Source organism: Engystomops pustulosus, chromosome 7, assembly GCF_040894005.1.
Source record: "Engystomops pustulosus chromosome 7, aEngPut4.maternal, whole genome shotgun sequence".
NCBI lineage: Eukaryota > Metazoa > Chordata > Amphibia > Anura > Leptodactylidae > Engystomops > Engystomops pustulosus.
The window spans coordinates 44,997,261-45,018,968 of NC_092417.1; the positions used below are offsets into that span (position 1 = coordinate 44,997,261).

The 21,708-nt window shown below is 41.8% G+C and overlaps 1 protein-coding gene across 3 annotated transcripts; it reads left to right on the plus strand.

Moving 5' to 3' along the window:
- The first annotated feature begins 470 nt into the window (after positions 1 to 470).
- SNAP23 (synaptosome associated protein 23) lies at positions 471 to 21,163 on the plus strand. Of its 3 annotated transcripts, XM_072115709.1 has the most exons (10): positions 511 to 623; positions 6,866 to 6,963; positions 11,007 to 11,114; positions 12,552 to 12,593; positions 13,134 to 13,182; positions 15,198 to 15,315; positions 15,883 to 15,912; positions 16,746 to 16,901; positions 17,471 to 17,615; positions 19,331 to 21,163. In XM_072115709.1, the coding sequence occupies exons 3-10, from the start codon at positions 11,055 to 11,057 to the stop codon at positions 19,391 to 19,393; spliced, it is 663 nt and encodes a 220-aa protein (XP_071971810.1). In that variant the 5' UTR covers positions 511 to 623; positions 6,866 to 6,963; positions 11,007 to 11,054; the 3' UTR covers positions 19,394 to 21,163. The 3 variants fall into 3 exon arrangements, with proteins under 3 accessions (XP_071971808.1, XP_071971811.1, XP_071971810.1); XM_072115707.1 differs by lacking the exon at positions 6,866 to 6,963 and having other exon boundaries at positions 471 to 623; XM_072115710.1 differs by lacking the exons at positions 6,866 to 6,963; positions 15,883 to 15,912 and having other exon boundaries at positions 472 to 623.
- The last annotated feature ends 545 nt before the right edge of the window (positions 21,164 to 21,708 follow it).

Sequence of the window (21,708 nt, forward strand, 5' to 3'; positions counted from 1 at the left end):
ACAAAAGATTTTTTATTAATTAATTTTTTTCAATGTATAAAAACCTATATACCTATGGTATCTACAATCGTGCTGACCCAGAGAATAAAGAAGAGGTGTCATTGGGAGCACAGAGTGAAAGCCAAAAGAAAAAAACGAGCCACAAGAATATGGCGATTAAGGGGTTAACAATAGTAATTAATAATAATAATAATGCAGCTTTTTGAGAGGGAGTCAGCAGTGAATTAAAGTATAGGAATGTAGGATTCACTTCTGTCTGGATTCACTGAAGTGGCGTCTTCCCTAAAAACGCAGCGTGTGACTGAGCACCCAGTAGTGGAGGGACTGTCCAGTCCTGGGATGAGGTCACCCGTGTACATGGAGCGCACGCTTCTACATGACACCCACTTGTTACTTGTCTACTGGGGCTGTCAATCTATGTGGGGGGGTTGGGGAGAGCGCCGCCGCTATTGGTCGCCGCGGGAGCGCGCTCTGCGGCTATTGGTCAGAAGTAGCAGTGTGGGCGTGGTGACGGCGGGCGCGAGAGGAGTCCTGCAGAAGTTGCCTCACAGTTTCCGGTGTGGAGAGTCTGTGGAGAAAACAGGACGCGGAACTGAGAAGTGGCCGGACCGGGACTGTGCCAGGTACTTACACATAGTGACACTGCGGGAGCATCTGCTCAGCGCTCCACACTGCTGCTTCCCAGCTGTGGGGAACTACGAGGCGCAGCATGCAGCTGCTGGCTAGTATCCGGGTGTTATATCATGTCTATTGTGTGTTGGCAGGTTGGGTCTTGTCTGGGAGCAATCAATATGCCAGTCATGGAGTCCGACTACATGACACCGGGGTTGTCAGACGTGTCTTCCTTTCCTACCCCAACTCACACCAACTTCTCCTATTGATTGTTGGCTGTATAATGCCCCAATATGGTGTCCCACCCTAAATTACATTCTCACATCATTTCAGCATTGGGACCTGTTCACTTCTTTTTTTTACTTTTTACAATGTTTTGGTCCTGATTGTGTGAAAAACTGTGCCCAAGTGCCAACCACTTCCCCTCACCCTAAAGGCACAGTTTTTCTTACAAACAGGACCAAAACATCGTAAAAAGAAAAAAAAAAAAAAGGTTTACAGCTGAAATGATGTGAGAATGTAATTTAGGGTGGGACACCATATTGGGGCTTTATACAACCAACAATCAGTGGTTGGCACTTGGGGAGTGAGAAATGTTTTATTACTTGCATCTGAGAATGATGATATATCACACACAAGATGAACTCCTTTAAGGGTGCGTTCACACGTTCAGTTTTTTCAGATGCAGTTTTTGATGTTCAAACCAGGAGTGGAGTGAATGAAAGTGGAGGAGCGGCTTCTCTCAATGATATGTTGTCACCCATTATCATCCACACCTGGTTTTTATCAGAAATAAGTGCCAGGAGGGTCTGGCAGTGCCCCTTTTATTACTCGCATGTTTTGACTGTTCCTTTACTTCCCATCCCTTATGATACTGGAGCTGTAACCATTCCTCCGTGTATCAACTACAGTTAGATTTCTGTTATTCCAGTAGCCAAGTGTCGCAAATGGACAATAACTGAAGCCTTGGTCCAATGAAATCAAGTGATCATAGATGGAGGATAGTAATGGAGATCCAAATGTACCTGTGAACTGAGCCTAACTAAGGGTGAAGACACACAGGCCGTTTTTAGATCGTAAAAATGTGAAAACGCATGCGTTTTTGACAGGTTTGACCAATTATCTTAATTGAAAATGGTCAAAAATGCATGCGTTTTTTTACGACCTGAAAACGCTCTACTAAAAACGGCCCAAAAAACGCCATGTGTGTCTTCACCCTAAGACTGGTTATGAGTCACCATCTTGGTAAATTGCTGCCTATATATAGACATTGCGCCATATGTTAGAGAATCTACTACTACTAATAATAATTCTTTATTTATATAGCGCACACAGATTACTCTGCGCTGTACAGAGCTTCCCTGTCCCCATGGGGCTCACAATCTAATAAACCTACCAGTGTGTTTTAGAGTGTGGGAGGAAAGTGGAGTACCCGGAGTAAACTCATACAAACTCTTTGCAGATGTTGACCTGGATGGGATTTGAACCCATGTTGTGCTGCCCACAATCTGTCCCTTGTCATACTATAAAACATGCCACATACTTAAAATTTTGTATCTTTTATGGATTTTACAGCTGCCGCCTCTATTTGTCATCCAGAGCTGCTTTCACAGTTCTGCTTGTAGTTTCTGAAATTTATAAGGAAGCCGTCAGTCCTTGAAGGGGATTTCCTCTTCTGTTTTTCAATTGAAACCCCAAAGAGAATGAGGCTCATGCATTTCTCCATGTAATACAAGTGTGTGGCTACAGGTTCTCCTCTTTGGCTGGTAAAGGTGTACCCAGGTGTGCCTACATATGGAATAGGTTTGTTTCGCTGCCCATGGGCAAAAATTCTTTGCTACAGGAAGTCCGTTCTTAATGTCCTGGGGAAATCCTTGAACACAGAAGTTTTTGTTCTCTTCTCTCTGAATACAGGAGGCTCAATAGAAACGTCAGTCTGATGTAATCACATCACATGTGCCTGTGCTATAGGGGGATTTGTCCAGGCAACCTTGGAGACACACAGCTTAAAAAATGCAAGTAGTGTGAACATCCCCTTGGGCATGTGGGGTTCTCTCTCATCATCCAGTTTTTCAGCTTTCTGAAAGAAAACAATTAGTCTCAGTTTCTGATTAGTGAAACCTAAAACTTTCCTGCAGGCTGACTAAATATGATCACATTTTTACATACATATATATGTATATATGTGTTTGTGTTAATGGGGTTCCAGGCAAACATGAAAAATTCCGCTTTAGCATCTTACAGTAGTTGCTCTCTCCGGATAGTGTATTTGGGCATAGATGAGATGTAAACTTGCATGTGGGATTTTCCTGTAGATGAGATGTATTTGACCTGGGAGAAGTAGAAATGTTTTTCTTCTCCCAGTAGATCCCCTTTAAATCAGAGCTATAACATTTCGGCCACAGTTTGTGTCTGTACCTGATAACACAATTCCTGATCTCTAATAATAATAATCTGGGGGCAGGTGTATTTATCCATCAGAGACAGATTATTGCTCATTGTTTGACAACATCAAAGATTCAGTCCCAATCCCTTTATCCTCAGAATACAGAATTTCTGCCTAGTTGGAAATGTTTAACATGTTTGATGAGCAAATATTAGCATGTGAGGCTAGAAATACTAGTCTTTGCTGTAATTAGATGAAGCAAAGCTTTTTACAAATATGACATATTAGGGTACGGTCACACTTGGCAGGTTTGCGGTGGCTTTCCCATTCTGTGTTATTGGGCTTGCCAAAATCCATGAATATGCGGTCCTGTGTTTAGTAAACTATTGAAGTCTTGTTGGTGTCTACTTGTGCCACTTCCTTTCATTCTATGGAATGTCCAGGAATTGCAGCGCTATTTTTCCTGATCCAAGTAATGGAAGTGACCTAAAAGGAATCAAACCGAAGGCAATAAAAACAATTTAAATCAATGGAAATTTTAGCTGCCACATTGGACATTTTAGGTGTGATTGTGGCATAAGGAACCTCAGAAACTGTGATGCATACTCACCTGGAGTCACTGCAACTCAAAGGGTAAAATCAATCAGATACATCTAGCAATTGCTGAATTAATTTGTGGCAAAATTCCCCAAATTTGCTGTGGCAGAAGTATGAAAATCCACAGCGGATTCCCACCGTAGTAAAGTGGGCACTCGGCCTCATGTACACTGCTGTGTGTGCAATCCAGGCCGCAAAAGGGAAAATTGTACACATGGAAATGCCCTTTGGAACTGAGCGGCTCACTCAGTGCGCTGAGACAAGGAGCATGCACAATAGTCCTCTTTATCTGTACCTTCTTTATCTATACACTGAGGAGACCCCTGCAAACTTAAATACAAGTTTCCTGCCCTACTCCAAGTGGTATATAATGCTGGTGACAGGTTCCCTTAAATGACCTGATATCCACTGTATTGTATAACATTCACATGTGAATAATTTACAGTGTTTCTCTCTCCACGGTAAATGGTATTCACTCTTGTTCTGATGCTAAAACTTCTGCTCATTCAAGCTCTGCAAAACAGAATATGTGAGTGGCTTTCTGTGAACATCTGTGAACAATAAACAGATCTAAATAGCCAATTTATTGGGGGGGGGGGTCTCCACTTAAAGCTGTCATACAAAACTATTGGCTGAATACATGACATACTCACAGCATTGTGAATATTATGGTGGAATGACCTGTCCAAAACTGTAGTGAGTGGTCCTGGTCGCTGAACATTTAGGACTTCTTTATCAATAATTTTAATTTATCCTAAGCCAATATCTGTGTATAGGCGGTCCCCTACTTAAGGACACCCGACTTGCAGACGATCCATACATACATACAGACAGACCCCTCTACCCACTGGTGAAGTTCTCTGGATGTTTTTTTAGTCCCAGGCTACACTGCGCTCGCACAGCGCACACTACACTACACTGCACTCACCCGGCCTTGCTCTTAAGTCCCGACATAAACGCAGGCAGCTGCGGGCAGGTAGGGAGATGGAGCGGGACAGGGAGCAGCAGCCCCGCTGTCCACAGGTCTCCCGGGGCCTGCGCTCTCGCTCCAGAGCGCTGCTGACACTGATCACTGTGTCATGTGTCCTGCTGAGCGGCCCGGCGCGCGCTGTGATCGCACTACAGGGATTTACCTCTTTTGCAGCGCGCGCCGAACCACTCAGCCTGCGCGCTACAGGGAATAATTGCCAAGCGTAACTTTAAACATGGCAATTATTTTGGGGGGTAATGGCGCCTCATCACGCGTCTATGACGCGTGGTGAGGCGTTAATGCGACCTCTGGGCGCTATATAAATAAAGATTATTATTAATAATCAGCTGTAAATGTCTGTAATGAAGCTTTATTGATAATCCTTGGTCCCATTACAGGAAAAAATGTTGAAAATCCAATTGTCACTGGGGTCAAAAAAAAATGTTGTCGGGAGCTACAATTATAAAATATACAGTTCCGACTTACGAATTCAACTTGGGTTCAAACCCGAGAAACCTATCTTGTACGTAACCTGTAAACGTATATGTTTGTCAATTGAATTGTCGATTTCATATGAAGTAAGCACTGCCTACAACCTGTAGGATGTATCTACTGATCCCATTTATTTTACGATCCTGTAGAACATATGCATTGTATGGAGCAATGACTAACCCTTTCCCATCTTTATCCAAGCGTTATAATCTGCAGACAGAATGGTGTAGAGAGTCATGAAGGTTTCCAACGTACAACATATGATTTCTGTCTGTTATGTCATTTCCAAGATATTCCCCTATTTCTTAGAAATGTCATAATGGACATAAATAATAAAGCTTTGTTGGAATTAATAAAGGATTTCTCTACATGTGTTGTCGTCAGATTGTAATGCTTGAGAAGGTGATAGTCCCTTTAAGTTGTACAAGCTCAAATATGTTGTAACCTACAGAAGCCAGAAAGCAAATTGTGAATATCTTGGTCACTGTAATTTTGTCCTTATCAGTTTATAGAAATCTTTGCTTGTCACGAGGTTCGATAAGAGATATAGAACATAGATTTTACGTTTGTATTGTACACTAAAGATGCTGCTTTTCAATTTTTTTTTTCCCCCGCTCTCTTCATGCTGAGTTTAGTTTTGTTTGTGTCTTTGCTTCATGGCTGCAAAAGTGACATTTCATGCTTAATATTTTCTCTATAATTTCTGCTAAATTTAGAGTCCTACACCCAAAGCGACTATTTATGCCTTTTGGACCCTCAGGAATTATTGAGGGCCATAGAGGCAGTCATTTTTAATGCGTTCCGGCTCTGACAATGCTGCTGCATGTGATGTACATTTACATTATCCGCGCAACCGGGGAACCTGCAGCAACACAACTACCAGGATCAGAGGCTGCGCAGATCCCCGCAGTCCAAGGCCCATAGTTGCCCCATGTTCCCTGTGATGTCTCCCCATGGTAATACTGAAGGCCTGTGCTTTTAACTTGATCTCTTATGTTCACTAGTTGAGTTCATAGTTCATATCACATGAAGAATATTCCCTACAATGTGTGTAGGATCAAGTGGGTCCTGACTATAGAGCTGTAGAGCTATGACCCTCCAAGTGTGATACGTGACTCTTCTCCAACACGTCTTGTATTTCGTACAGCTTATGTCAGTCCATAGCAGAAACTAAAGTTAAAGAGTAATGGAAAATTTGCATCCTTCCATGATGAACAAATTGATGTCTCAGAACAATGGCATCAGGTTGATGACATGCACAGGTTATGTCAGTCAATAAGTCACAGGCGGAGGTGGGTCACCGCTATTGTCAGTGACTGAGCAGTCATTTCCATAAGTGAAGAGTTGGGACTTGGGGTCACATGGCAATGGATCTGGGAGAGGATCAGTAAGGAGAAAATGGAATTAAAATGTAATAACATTTTCACCCTCTCTTTTCTGCAGGATGGTCACTAGCACAATTGTCAGACTATTTGCACATAAACATGTATTTGCTATCAATGGTTGTACATGTGCTTTAATTCGGCACAGTAGACAACGACTTTCTTGTAGCACAATGGGGGCAGCCTCGGGAAGAATGCGTTTGCATTGAAACGCACACGGTTGGTAAGCTGGAAACGCTAAGGAAATCTGTCCGAGGCACGACCCCCTCCGCTTGTAAATCCAGCGCTAGCGCAGTGTTTGATTTATTATTTAAGGTGGCGGCAGGTCCAGCATGTGCACTGCTGCTATATTCAATGTCAGTTGGAGAGGTGGAAATGCTGAGCACAGCGCACGGCTATCTCACAACTCTTTTGTGTATCATGTAGGAGAATCGTACAGAGCGATGTACTTGCCAATTCAGTTATTCCGATAGACGCTGAATGGAGCTGCATAACGCATCCTCAACCATCCACTCCATTGTTTGGTAAGAATAAGATCCCCGGCCCTTCTCATGATCGTTGTATGGTCGTAGCTGTTCAGGCTCAACAACAAATGAATTGTTTTGCAGTATCCTGTGGATGGTTAGCAAGAGCTTACAGTCTGAGATCCCTTTATGTTCTATTGTGTAACAGGGATGTGTGCGACTCTTCACACGCTCTGTAAAACCTTTTGTGAGTCTTGCTACTTGCACACTGCCGTATGCATGCCCGACTGTACGTACAGGAAATATAGAGCGTGACGCCGGGCACTATAGCTGTCTATGGGAGAGTATATCCGGCTGTGAACCTTTCGGGTCGCATTACCTCCCTGTTTTTTTTTTTTTATTGTTTGTTATTGGTCACAACTAGGGGCAGTATTCGGCATCGCTATGATGACATATATTTTTTATGATGTGCGGATTGTTTCCCTCTTTTACAAATGTATGTGATGTTCTGATGATAGACTTTCATTTTTCCTGTGTTTTTTAGCTCTTGAACCCCATGTGACGTACTAGTATGTCATGCTTCGGCTGCGGGTGTACGGAGAGGGCTCACGGGTTGCAAAGCTGCAAGCGGTGATAAAAAGCCGGTGGTGCATTGGGCTCCACCATCTTGGCTTATATCATTGCTGCCTGTGATGTCATCGGGGAGTGACAATCTGTCGCCATGACTTCCTTGGGTCTTTGTAGGACACAAGGATGTATGTTTTCTGCCAATTTGTTACATTGTAACAAATGACCAGTAAAATCCCCATATACTGCCATACTGTAGTATAACAGTTTATGGTGGCATCAATCAGACAACCTAGGGTGAAAGTACCCTAGGGCAGTGGTGGCGAACCTATGGCACGGGTGCCAGAGGCGGCACTCCGAGCCCTTTCTGTGGGCACCCGGGCCCTCACCCAAGCACACCAGAGAGGATTCTAAGAATCTTCCTGCAGTTCCAAGCAACTTGGAAGCAAAGATGCCACTTTCAGTGATATTTTAAAGTGACTTACTTGGCTATTTGGGAATTTAGGAAGAGGGAGAATGAGTAGACAGGGCCTAATTATCTTTGGGGGACCTCCTGCTGGCCCCATGATTCTCTTTGTACAGAGGGACACTGGAAAGAAGCTACAATAATGAAAATTTTCCCTCCTTTCTACTATGTTGGTGTCCTCAGGCCAGTATGATTAAACATTGTTGAAAAACAGACAGCAACAAGTTACTGCTTTAATTTTTGGTTGGCACCTCGCGATAAATGAGGGTTTGGGGTTGCAGTTTGGGCACTCGGTCGCTAAAAGTTTCGCCATCACTGCCCCAGGGGGTCTGAAAAATATTAAAATTAAATAAAAACGCCTTGGTGGGAATGGGTTAAGAGGCTTGTTTTTGAATGTAGTTCACACATCAGGGTCATGCATCCTCTTTAGCTTCCTTTCTTTATCTGATCTGTAAGAGAAGGTGTTACATGCTGTATAACTATTGTACAGAGGCTTTTGTATCTCACTGCAGATTGTTTTGCTGCAGTGGAGTTCAGTGTTTTGAGAGCAAAAGTATTACAGGTGGCTTTTTTATATACCATACCACGTGGTAAAAACATATGTGTGAAATGTCCCTTAATATCTAGACATGGCTCTTATTTTTATACATTGTTGTTATATGATAGCTTGTACAACATCATGACTAGAGATGGGTGAATTTATAAAAATTCGATTCGACCCGGTTCACCAAACTTTCACAGAAAATTCTAATCCAATGACGGCATGTAACGGTACGCCGCCATCTTGCCGGGGATCATCGATGACGTCTTCCGAAGACCCGAGGCTGCCTCTGTTTAACCCCTTCATTACAATGTGCGATCAGCACATTGTAATGAATGAGGGAAATCCCTATATACTGCCATACTGTAGTATGGCAGTACATGATAGGAGCGATCAGACAACCTAGGGTTAAAGTCGGAAAAATAGTAAAAATAACAAAAGTTAAAAAAAATTATGAGACCTAAAAATTCTAATCACCCCGCCCTTTCCCTAGAACTGAGCTGAGAATAAATAAACAGTAAAAATCAAACACATTTGGTATTGACGCGTCCAAAAATGCCCGATCAAAATATAACGTTTTTTTAACACTGCGTTTAACCCTGTAATGGAAAATAGCACTTAGTCAAAAATGCCACTGTTTTGCCATTTTGAAAATTTTCAAAAAAGGTCGTACTGTCTTTAAAATGATAGCAATGAAAAGTCGGCAAAAGTTGCAAAAAATTACACCACCCACAGTTCTGTATACCAAAGTATGAAAAAGTTATTAGCGCCAGAAGATGGCAAAATAATTTTCTTTTTTCTTTTTTTTTTTTTTTTTTTTTTGTACTGGAGGTTTTATTTTTTGTAAATGGTTGAAAACATTATAAAACCTATACAAATTTTGTATCCCTACGGCCACGCGGTGAGGGACACTACGGCCATGCTCCTTTCTTCTTCCCAGAGTTCTCTGCCCCATGTAACACGTTGTGCTTGCGGCCATTTTGCTAATAAAGGGGGGGGAATGAAAAAAATGATCTGTTTGAGGTACCTACTTAAAGAGAACCCGTCATGCAAAATAACCCCCCTAAACTAAATATATTTTCATAAACTGCCATTAGAGAGCATTGCCTCTAAAGCTGTATGCAAATGACCTGTGAAATGTCCAATGAAGCATTAGCATATTCAAGCTGTCCACTCTATTCATGAGTGGGAGGTACAGCCACACCCCCAGTGCATGACTGACAGCCTGTATAATGATGTGAGGCTGTATAATGATGTGCTTCCTGGTGCTGGTGGCCACACCCCCTGCAGCCTGTGTGTGCATGTGTGTGTGTATAGGAGAGATACAGCAGCTCCAGGCAGCCATGTTACAGCAGAACATGTCAGATTCATGTGTAGCTGATGTCTGTGTATGAGGAGGATGCAGCATGTCAGCAGGTAAAGCACACACACCAGCAATGCTTTACTATACATTACACACAGGCATGAGCAGGGGGAGGAGAGGGGAGGGGTAACAGGGGTGACATCACTGCCTCTGACCATGTGACCAGCCTCATTTACATAATAAAAAATAGATGATTTTACAATGAATAATGTATGAAATGACTAGATAAAGGCTGGGATGGGATCCTTATGAGCTAAAGGTGACAGGACAAGTGACACAGACCTGATGACAGGTGTCCTTTAAGTTTTGCATGATCTGCTTGATACGCACTTCCTAGCCCCTTCTGCTCCATAATATTTCTTCCATCAGATAGGACACTCTTTTTGTGAGTGTGTTGGGAAAGCTGCAATATTGTGCTACTGACAAGACATAAATATGGTGCACAAAGCGCAGGACGATTTTAAAAAGTCAGAAAGTAAATAATGAAGGCTCCCCACTATGTACAATCTGCTCAGCTTCTTGTGCTCTATGACATGCTGCCAGTAGATTTGAATGGAAACTATGTACAAACTGTTCAGCTTCTTGTGGGCTATAACATGCTGGCTACAGATAGAACACAGTCACCCAGCAATCTGACATCTAACCCCCTATAATTCTTGAAGGATGCTGGACAATGTACCATATACTCTTCTTGGCTTATACACGAGTATGAGTATATAAGCCGAGGTACCTAATTTTAACACAAAAAGTCGGGAAAACCTATTGACTCGAGTATAAGCCGAGGGTGGGAAATGCATTGTTCCCCCCCCCCCCCCCCCCTCCACGTATATATCCTGCCTGCCCCCTGTGCTAATACAGTCTGTTTGTTCCCCTGTGGTAAGATGCCCTGTTCAGTGCTGTAATGTTCAGTGCTGGAAAACTTTGCTTATACTCGAGAACATACGGTATATATTATCTGTTGAGATTCTCTGAGATGTCCTCAGCAGGAGAACACGTAGGGCTTGTATTTTTAGCTTCTCTAGAAGTTCCTGGCCCTGCATAATTTCTGAGTAAACACCCGGTTGCATCATATAATGTACACAACACTTTGGTTCTGCTCTGACAGTAGTGAGTTACTATTACACTATGATGGCTCATAGACTACAGAATACTTACTCTCCTCACAGGACTAAAGAAGAACCTCCTGACAAGCCAGCTCTGTTATTCGTTTAACCATGGCTGATGATATGGGCATTGAAGAGATCCAGCTACGAGCAAATCAGGTCACCGATGAGGTAAGGCATCTTGTCAGTCTGTGGACAAATAACTTTTTGTTTTGTGGACTTTTACATTGAGATGCTTTCTTTTGGACAGCTTTTTTTACGCTCTTTATAAATTTGTTACTTAAACCATGAGATGTTTGCAGATGAGTACAACATCCATACATTTCAGGGGAACCTGTCATCAGGAGCCCTTTTTATGGCCCTTCCCATGGCCCCATAGAGAATAGTGTGCACATTGCCAAAGAGTTTTTATAATAAAACTGGCTTTTTTTTTATAAAAGAAAAGTTAATCATAGTTTACCTTTTTTGTATGCAGAGCTGTGTCCCTAGTCCTCAGTGATTAGTGGGAGCGTTCTAGAGAAATGGAACGCACAGATAACAGGTAAATGACAGGGCAAGGTGGGGCAAAGCCCTATTACAAATTGTAAGAGAAAATGTAATATTTTCTCTATTAGACCACTAACTATAATCACTACTAAGATTTTTGGAATTCAAAGAGGAACATTCACCACGTTACTTATATAGAAATTAGGATATCATTTTCTTTCTTGTCCCCACGGTTGTGGAGACATCAGTCCCAGTATCTGACCATTATAATCATTTGTATGGGCAGAGCAGCTGCAGGCGTGTGTTATGCTAATTTTCTCTGCCCAATCAACAGCAGGCAATGTCAGAGAATCTATTATGGTCAGTAATGAGCTGTGTTTACACACATTCTGCTAATAATCTGTTGACATTGTGTTTATACTTTGTTTACATAAACACAATGTTACAACATTTCAATGTAACAGAATGTGTGCACGCAATGTGAATGCTAAATATAAGATGTGAATGGTTTTTTTTTTATGAACAGACGCGATGTAAACCTAAAACCTGATGCAAACATGTTTAAATGTTATTGCACATTTGCAGTTACGCTGTGTTTGCGTTAACATGGGGATTGCGTTGCATTTCGGAGCCGTTTACATTTATGTGGGGATTTTGTCATGTTTACGTGGCAGTTGGGTTATGTTTACGCTTATGCAACCGTTTGCAACTCAATTTGTAATGTTCCGTTTTTGTAAATCATGTCAACTGAACATTAGCAGAATGTTAAGCCCCAAACGATATGTGACGTACTACTAGGACACATGCCGGCTGCAGGGGTATGGATAGGGCTTATGGGTTGATCCCTCTCCATACAAGGTGGGGTTTTGCTGCATACACCCATCGGTAACACCCGCAGTCGGTCCTTGCACTTAACACAGATGCTATCCCTTTAAATGCCTTTGGCAAAGCTGCTGGAGGCATTTAAATCCGCCATCTTGGATTAAATAGCTTCTTCCCCCGACCCCGGACAACACATAGTCACATTAAGGGAAATAAGTCATTTAAACTACCAATGTAAAGAGCATTTGACCTGACGTTATTGTATTTAATTTGGTGTTTTTTTTCTTGTTCTATTTCTAGTCTTTAGAGAGCACACGTCGGATGTTGACTCTCGTAGAACAGGTAAGATAATGGTTTCAATGTGTAGTCCTTTAACCTAATTAATCTTTCCAATAACATATGTGCCATTTTATACTGCAAATATTATACAGCAACCAATAAGTGAGCCTTGACTGTATTAATCCTATTGAAATAGGTAGGTGAAGATGGGCCCTTTACCCTCCTGGGTCCCTGGGCGACTGCATAGTTTGTACACGTAGTCACAATGTATACAGGCTTTGCTGGTTGCTCATAATGATGTTTTGAGATTCATGGCTGCTGAAGTTTATAGCCGTAAATTTTATTTTTCTCATGTGATCACATAATCTATAATATGGCATGAATGTCAGGTTCTGGATGGAGTTGGTTAGGGCAGCTCTGGTGTGACCTGATCTACAGATTACATTCGGTAATTACCAAATGAGAAATCCTCGGTTATGTCGCTAGAAACCCCATGCCCCCTCCTCCCCCTGATCCATAAACTGCACTTCTGTATTCTGATAAGATGCACGGTTTCTGCTTATCATCTGCTCTTATATTTTCATCATAACATTTCTGTTCTAGAGTCAAGATGCAGGAGTGAAGACGCTGACCATGCTGGACGAACAAGGCGGTAAGTTTGCATTCCTCAGAAACTCTTCTTGACACCTAAAAAGGCATTTTTACACTTAAAAGGACTCTATCACCAGAGTTTACCCTGCTAAGCTACTAGTCCCCTTAGGAAGGGTATGGAATGCCCTTTATGTAATTCCTTCTATTTTGGAAAATCTCACCTGTTTACATATATTTAAAAAAAAAAAGTCAAGTAAACTGAGCAGAGAGGAGTCATATTTGCCTGAGATGAGACCAGTGTCACTTCAGGTGTTTTCTGTTTTTGAATCCTGCTTTTAATGTACCTGTTTCTTTGGTTTTATCGTACCTAAAAGGGTTCTCTGAATTGGCACTATCCCTGAAGTCTCTAAACTTGACTCATCTCAGGCAAATTCTGACTCTTCTCTGCTCATTTTCATATATGACTATATGAATTCATATCCTAGTAGCTACTAGTTTATTGGGGGGGGGGACTTGGTGGAAAGTACCTGCCAAAATTTGGGGCACTAAGTCAACGACCGTTGCATTAGTGTCCCAAATTGCCAATTGGTTTCTTATCTGTGCCCGCTAAATAAAAATGGATTCAAGTAACAAAGGCATCATGCTACATCCAAGCTTCACTGCACATGTGACATGGAAGATGGTAAACTTTTATATACAGAGAAGGCAACTTGCAGCGCTAAGTGACAGGTCTGTAAGGACCTTTACTTGGTTTAGTGTCCCAAATAACCTTGACAGGTTTTCTTTAATAATAGACCCCGTGTGTCAGGGAAAAGGTTTCTCAATGGCACATTGGCTACCTCATGGCAAAAAAGTGATGGTCAGTGTAAGATTCCAGAGTGTGGACGGTGACTCTCTGAGCAGACACTTCATGATTCCTCTGTGCTATGAGAGAGATGCTGTGTGCTGACAATGGTTCTTAGAGTATATATAAGATTATTATTTATCTACTCTTTTATTTGGCTTCTGAACATTCTACTAGTATCTGACACCTAAAAAAGAGAGATGATGAGATCAGTCATGAGATGTCATGAGTCAGCTCTGCTATGACTCACAACCGTCCTGCTATTTGGGCACTGTCCTTTGGGGTTCAGAGAAAACCCTGTACTGTCCTGCCTCCTGGTCCCTTCCTCAACTCGCTGCAGTGCAGGGACCAGGAAGGAGATCGGCTCCTGCTGCCTCCACATGTCTCTGCTGTTCTCTATAACAGACAAGTATGGAGGTAGTTCCTCCCCAGGGTGGCCCCGCCCGCTTCTCCATCATCTCAGATGTCTGGTTAGAGGAGGACCGTAGGGGAACAAGCCAAAGGCAAGTAGCAAAGTGTTTTTTATTTTTTATAATTATTATTTTTTTTTAATACTCGGGAACGGGGGAGGACTGGGGACTCAAATATGAGGGAAGCCATTATATGAGAGGATGGAGGACAGGGGGCCACAAAAGTAAAGGGAGGATAACATTAAAGAGGGGCTATTATATGGGTCCTTTTTGGTGAAGGGGGGGGGATTTGGCCCCCGGAAGAGGGCATTCTATTATGTGGGGGCCCACTAAGGTCAATATTATACTATGTTTAGTGGTGGAACAAGAACCAAAAAATTGAGGGGGAGGAAATGAAATGGGGAGGGGCTTTTATCCCTATTTCTCTAGCCCAAAATACCTTATCTTGTCTGTAGAGTAAGTGTCTGCACACTGCCGCTTGCAGACAGGAGGTGCCTGTTCTGAGCTGGTCTTGTAATGCAGGGGGTAGGGGCAGGAGGCAGAGAGCAATGCAGTGTGCGGATAGGAGAAGTTATTCATGAATTAGACCATATTCAGAAGATTTAGGGTTGGACTCAGGGTTAACCAAAATTGTGTACACCAGGACTGATAGAGACAGGATGGATATATATCTGTGAAATTCTGTATTTTTGTTAATAACCGTGAATTGGGGAATGTGTTATTTTGTTATCCTGAGTACATTTAAGAATCTTGTCTTTGTGTTGATACCCCTTCAAGCGTTTTGGTAAACCCCTTCTAATACAATTCAATATTATTCTATAGAACAACTTAAACGTGTCGAGGAAGGACTGGACCAGATCAATAAAGATATGCGAGAGGCAGAGAAGAACTTGACGGAGTTAAACAAGTGTTGTGGCCTTTGTATCTGTCCGGGAAAAAGGTTGGTACTGCCCCAGGCCTCATCCTGTGAACATGGTCACAGTGCCAGGGGGTATTATCATTGGGAACTATTCAGACAGACTAGTTGGAGTAATAAGTGATTATGTATGTGGTTATTTCTGCAGTCCATTTTGTTTTTTTTTTGTTTTTTTTCTATTTGTGTTGCAAGACTTGAACAAGCACAAATCTTTGCCTCATGTGACTATATCCTGTCATGCTTAATCTACAAGTAATGTGTACTGTAATCATTTTATAATAGATTTAAATAAATGGTAATTTCCTAATGTTATAGTCTTCTCAAAATGACTTCTTATACAATTGGGAGCAGTCTGGTCATCCTGTACACCACTGAAGTCACGTTATGTCTTCATGTGTCTTCAAATACAAACTGGTTGTGATCATTACATTAGGGAATTGTTGATTTTTACATTACGATTATCCAATATCAGAAATGGGACCTTTCCTTGAATTCCTTCTCCCCTCTCTCCATCACAATTAGTTTTCTTTCTTACTAACAATTTGCAACTTGTCTTGTTTTCTCATCTCTCCTTTGCTTACTAACATGAAGATTTCTTAGGAAGCTGAAGCGCCAGCTCAGGTTTGTGAACAAACAATGCAGCTGGATATTTTCTGGTTATTGGTTACCGCCCCTGCATGCATCTCCTCCTGCCTTATGGAGCTGCATGTTTTTACAGCTTTGGTATATGTGTATCACTTGTGCTAGTGCTTGATACAGTGTGTCAGAAATGTAGTCTACTCTATTACTTGTTCATCAGTTTTCCATCCTCTCGTGCTTTATGTATTTCTCATCTTGAACCAGGATGTCTTCCATTGTGTCATGTTTGTTCCTGGCAAGTACGAATACCCGCTGGTGTAATGACGCTTATTCTGCATAGACAAACTTGGTTGACACACAGATTGTTCATAAATAAGTGACGACCGTGAGGTCACCTACTTTATATAAAATTTTTCTTTGACTTTATTCACCCTGAAATAGCTTTCACCACTGGGTTCTAGTTTATTGTTAAGATCCAGAAGATAAAACATATTGAGAGTCCCACTGGGACTCATTGGTTTCATAGAAACATCTGTTATTTGTTTTAGGGTGTGTACGGCAGGAACAGATCACATGTTGTAGCTATTGTTTGCCTGTGTGGTATCTTTTGGGTTGCTATTTCCAAAAAGTTAATGGATATAAGGTGTAATACCACACACAACCTTTGTACATCGTGGCAAATGCAGTGATCATTTTTATTTTTTCCTCTTAAACAGTCAATTTATACCTTCCTTCTGGAGCTATAGAGCCCTCCTATGCCATATATTACATAAACAGATAGCAGTTGGTGTGACCATTATCTCCTGTGATTATACACATCTTATAGAAAGCAGCAGGTTATTTACCGTACATCACTTTCTTTATACCATTAACAGAGCAAAGAATTTTGAAAACGGAGATGTGTATAAGAAAGCATGGGGGAGCAAAGATCCAGGTTCAGAAGATGTCGTCTCCAAGCAGCCCCGACAGGTGAACGAGCAGCAGATGCGGCAGCAGGGTGGAGTAGGACAGAGCGGTGGATATATAAATAGGTAATCATCATGCTGTTGTTAGATGTATCCCTGGTCAAGTAGGAGGGTTCTATATCAGTAAATTCCTAAAAAGTTGACTTAAAAAAAGACCTTTCAGCTTCCCTAACATGAGACCCCTCCCTCAGCATGGCCTAATGGAGATGCAAAGGTTGATCATTTTTGGCACTCCACACTAATGAATGGAGCAGTAGGACACATCCTCAACCTAGTGCTCCAGCCATCATTGATAGAGGGACCCCCATTCTCCAGATTGATGGGGGTCACGCTCTCCTGAACAGTGGGAGGGGGGGGGGGGGTTTCCAGCTGTGACACCTCACAGATCACTTGTTCTCCCTTTTCCAGTGGATCAGGGGGTAACTTGCATATTTGGCACAACCCTTTTTAACTAAAATGAAAACTACGCTGTGATTTTTTTAAATTTGCCTCATTGATTTCTGCCTCCAAATAATTATTTCTTTTATCATGCAATTTTATTCAGTGAGCAAAAGGTTTATTCTACTATATAATTGTTGCTCTTTGTCATTATTAAATGAGCCCCTGTGTAAAAGAGAACTTGTGGTTTTCGTTAGGGTTACCAATGATGCCCGGGAAGATGAAATGGATGAAAATCTGCAGCAGGTTGGCAGCATTCTAGGAAACCTAAAGAACATGGCTCTAGACATGGGCAACGAAATAGACAGCCAGAACAAAATGATTGACCGGATTAATGACAAGGTGGGTCCAGTCTGTATTGATCAGTAGGATCCTTGCACATATCATGGTGGGCTAGCTGTGGTTTAATAGATGACAGGGGTTAAAATTTTGCCCTGTCCGATTGGGTGGAACGTGTATGGGGACAGCAAACCCTATGTCCAGGACCAACCTAAGCTTGCAAAAACTGAACAGGCAAAATATTGACTTGAAGAGTACCTGTCAGGGTAATTTGGGACCCTCAACCACCCAGAGGTCCTTATGGACCGTCGCTTAGTGAGTCCGGCGTACTACACCCTGGCTTCACAGCGCATGCACATTAAAGCCCGGGGTGTAGTGCTCCAGCTTCATTGAAGTACTGCGCTTGCTTGGGAAGCACGAAAGATGGGTCCTAGGCATCTCATCAGACCCATCACGAGGTTAGTTAAAAAAAAAAAAAAAAACTCCTTTATAAAGATGGCACCCATGGAGGGATTTGGTAAAGAGCAATTTGGGACACCAAACCACCGATCCATACAGACCTGTGGGTGGTCTAGTGTCTTTAGTCGCTCTGATGGATTCTCTTTTGTCTTGAGTCTTTCCACAATTGTTTAAGAAATGTAAAAAAATATATATATATTAAAATTCATGGTTATTCCTACTTTTAAAATCTCTGCTTTATGCTGATGCTGTGCATTATCCAGATTGATACGACTGTAACCAAACCTCTTCTTTGAAAAGTACTTATTTACACACAATTTATTGTATTTGTTTTTTACATTAATGTTTCAAAACTATCCAATTTTTGTGTATGCACAGATAATTTTAACCATTTGCTACTAATGTGGAATTTTAAGGCTGAATATGCCTTTTTAATAGCTGTTTTTGCTAGTGATCAGCTGATCTGATTATTTATGATAAACCCCCTCCCCCACAAATCCAATATTGAGGGCCAATCCGTTAACTACATGGCCTACTGCCCCATTCAATTTCTATGACACTGCTGTGAGCGAGTTGCCTAGTAATTTCCAGCAGTTACATAGACGGTGACTGGAGTAGCAGGACTCACCTTGTCTCCATTCATCAAGGAAAATTGGCCATTTGCTTGGATCTCCACTGATGGCAAGAACAGACAGACCCCGACTAATCAGATTATCGCCCATCACTGTTGATAGAGAATATTATAAAAACTTGGGGAAGCCACTTTAGAGGAAAACTACCACAACAGGTCTATCGTTTAAGGTAGATTTGGTGGCAGGTTCCTCTAATCTACAGTAATATAGCCCTTTTTCGGGACTAATCCTTTAGTAAATTTGCATATTAGGGCCATTAAAAATGATAAATTTGGGGGACTAAAGAAGCTACTTGGGCACCGATTGCCAGAGCCAAGCGTACACAATGTGGCTACTCCACGCCCCAGTAGCCTCTTGCGATCCTTGTCCGGAAAGCCAGATTCTGCTTGCGCAGGACTGGAAGCAGAATGCAGCGTGGATTTCTGTGGGGTTTTTTTAAAAATATAGATATCTATATCTATATGGGGCACGGACCGGAGCGATGGCATCGCGGGGCTTCAGAAGGTAAGTACATATTTATTGTTTTAAGCCCCCACTATTTTTTTTTTTTTTTTTTTTTTTTTTTTTTTTTTATACAGTCTCAATAGACCCCCTTTTCCCGTGGTGTTAGGTTTACTTTTAGTTTTGTAGTCTGGCCCCCAAGGGAAAAAAAAAAAAAAAAGTTAATGACCTTTTTGTTTTTTTTAGGCAATAACTAATAAAGATCGAATTGATGAAGCCAACTTAAGAGCAAAGAAACTCATCGAGTGAAGAAGGCATCACAATCTTCCCTTCAGTCCCTGTTTAAGCTGTTCAGTCCCTTCACCATGACGGCACTGTATGGGTTAAGAGGTGTTGGGAAATGAATCTGCTTAAAGGCACATAAAATCTTAAACTATGAAATGACAATGGAGCAATGAGTTACCACCCTCTAGTGGCCACAGTATAGGAAAGAGCCTGGGGATTCAATATAGCAATATAAATATATACTTTAAGGCCAAATATGCGCTAGACTGCTAAAGGTGTTTTCTTATCTGTGATATTTATCCCTTATATACTTGCTAAATGTCTGGTCACTAGGGACCTATTCCCTGCAAGTCACCTCCATAGACCATTCTGTAAGGGTCCCCATAGTAATCTGTGCAGCACTCCACAGAATACCATGAGACCCCCTCTGTATGGGGCAGGCTGTGGAGGTTTGTAGTCATACGCCAGGGGCCTAGTGGTTACATAAGGGATGAATGTAGCTGATGAGACACCCCTTTAGTTACCTGTGTGCGTGTAGTGAGCATAGATATTCCTCTTGTCACTGATACTATCATCTCTTCAGTAAAACTTTCCTGAAGGATCAGGCCCGATTGGTGAACGGACCACTAACAGCTTTTTCCTGGGTCGGCTCTTCACCGTTGTCTTGACGACAAAAATACTTTCAGAATCTATTCCACCTCCTTCCATGGGTTATGGCATTGCAGCTCAAAGCCTTGTGAATAGGGGAATGAGTAGCAATACCACTGAATAGGGGCGGTGGTATTTTTTAATTTCTGTAAAAACCCTTCAATCATGTTTGGCTGCAGTACAGTTTTATCCAGAAGCAGCACTCCGACTAATCTCCATCAGAAATCCTCTCTACGGGTGTATTACTAATCTGTATAATCTTCAGGGTCTTATGTAGTACGGATTGATGAAGAATTTCTTTTATATTAAAATTGAGGTTAGAATGGCATCATACCTACCTCAGATGCTTTGCACATAGGAGCCAGGGAACTGCCCCATGTAAAGGTCATCTCTCCCCTTAAATAGTATGAAATTATAAACTCATTTCCCACCACCAATGTCTGTCTTTGTGCGAGACTGGAATACATGCTCTCGTCTATAACCAAATAACCAAGTGTCTTAAAGGGGAAGTTCTTTTCCCTGCCAACCATGATATAACCCTCCTCTCTGCTTGGTGCCTTTACAGCTGGAAATCCTAGCATCTACTACAAGGAATGTCACCCAGTTTTTATTCCCTAGAAACTTTTATGTCTAAAGTGTTGGTCCAGAACACGCGCAGCAGTAGACTGTGTTAAAGGGGTTGTCCAGAACTTGTCATTTTTCCCAGTACTCAATGAAAATTACTCCGACTTGTAGTCTGGTAACACTCAATACGACTAACTAAGAACGGAAGAATAGCTAAGACACCGCAACGGCTCACAATGCCTTTTGTTTCTATACATAGATGCATTCACACAGTGAGACTATGGATGTACTGTATATATTGTCAGCGTAAGGACAAGCCTATATATGATCTTTGTAGCCACAGATTATGGCTCCGGCTACTGCTTTGGCCAACTCCTTTAACAGCTGGTACAACCTGCACGGCGTTGGAATGTATTATTATTCATGTTATCATAATGCAACAGCATTGTATACAGCATTCTCCTCTAGGATGGTTTTGTATATATGTCCTTGTTATTGTACCACCAATGTGCCTTCCTTTTCTCTGTTAAAAATTGTTTTTAAAATGCTAACCTCCAATAAACATAGCTGTGAAGAACCTGATGAGAATTCCTCACTGTGGCACCTGCACATGTTCATATTGTATCGGTGTATGGATGCGTTTGCTTAAAGGGGTTGTCCAGGAATTAAAAGACAAAAGCATAAATGGTGGGAAGGGGGGGGCGCTATAAAACAAATGCTAACAGGTCGAGCCTTTTGCCCAGGCGGTTGCATTGTATTTATAAACACAACAACACAACACAACACAATGCAAATGCCACATGTGAACACACACTCGTGTACACGTGATGGGGGAAATAAATGATTGTAGATGGTCCAACTAGTGAGAGATTACCGCAAACAAAAGACTTTGTGCAGTATAATTTATATTCATATTCTGGAATAGCTCCCAGCACAAGCCATAATATCCTTCTATTTATTGCACCACATTTATAAAGGCTTTCAGACAGTTTTGACACTTTATCGACTAGTGTGACAAAGGGGCAGGGCTTCAGGGGAAAAAATCAGTGCAGTAAACTAGAACTAATAGATGGGGCAAAGTATGACATGGCAATCTTGGCCCTTTCCACTTTTTTACTCCCCTCTTT

Excerpts from the sequence above, each read along its gene's own strand:
- SNAP23 (XM_072115707.1), top strand. The coding sequence starts at position 11,055 with ATGGCTGATGATATGGGCATTGAAGAGATCCAGCTACGAGCAAATCAG. Across the intron at positions 12,594-13,133 it reads TGTTGACTCTCGTAGAACAG|AGTCAAGATGCAGGAGTGAA; the intron begins GTAAGATAATGG and ends TTTCTGTTCTAG. Across the intron at positions 15,913-16,745 it reads AAGCTGAAGCGCCAGCTCAG|AGCAAAGAATTTTGAAAACG; the intron begins GTTTGTGAACAA and ends TACCATTAACAG.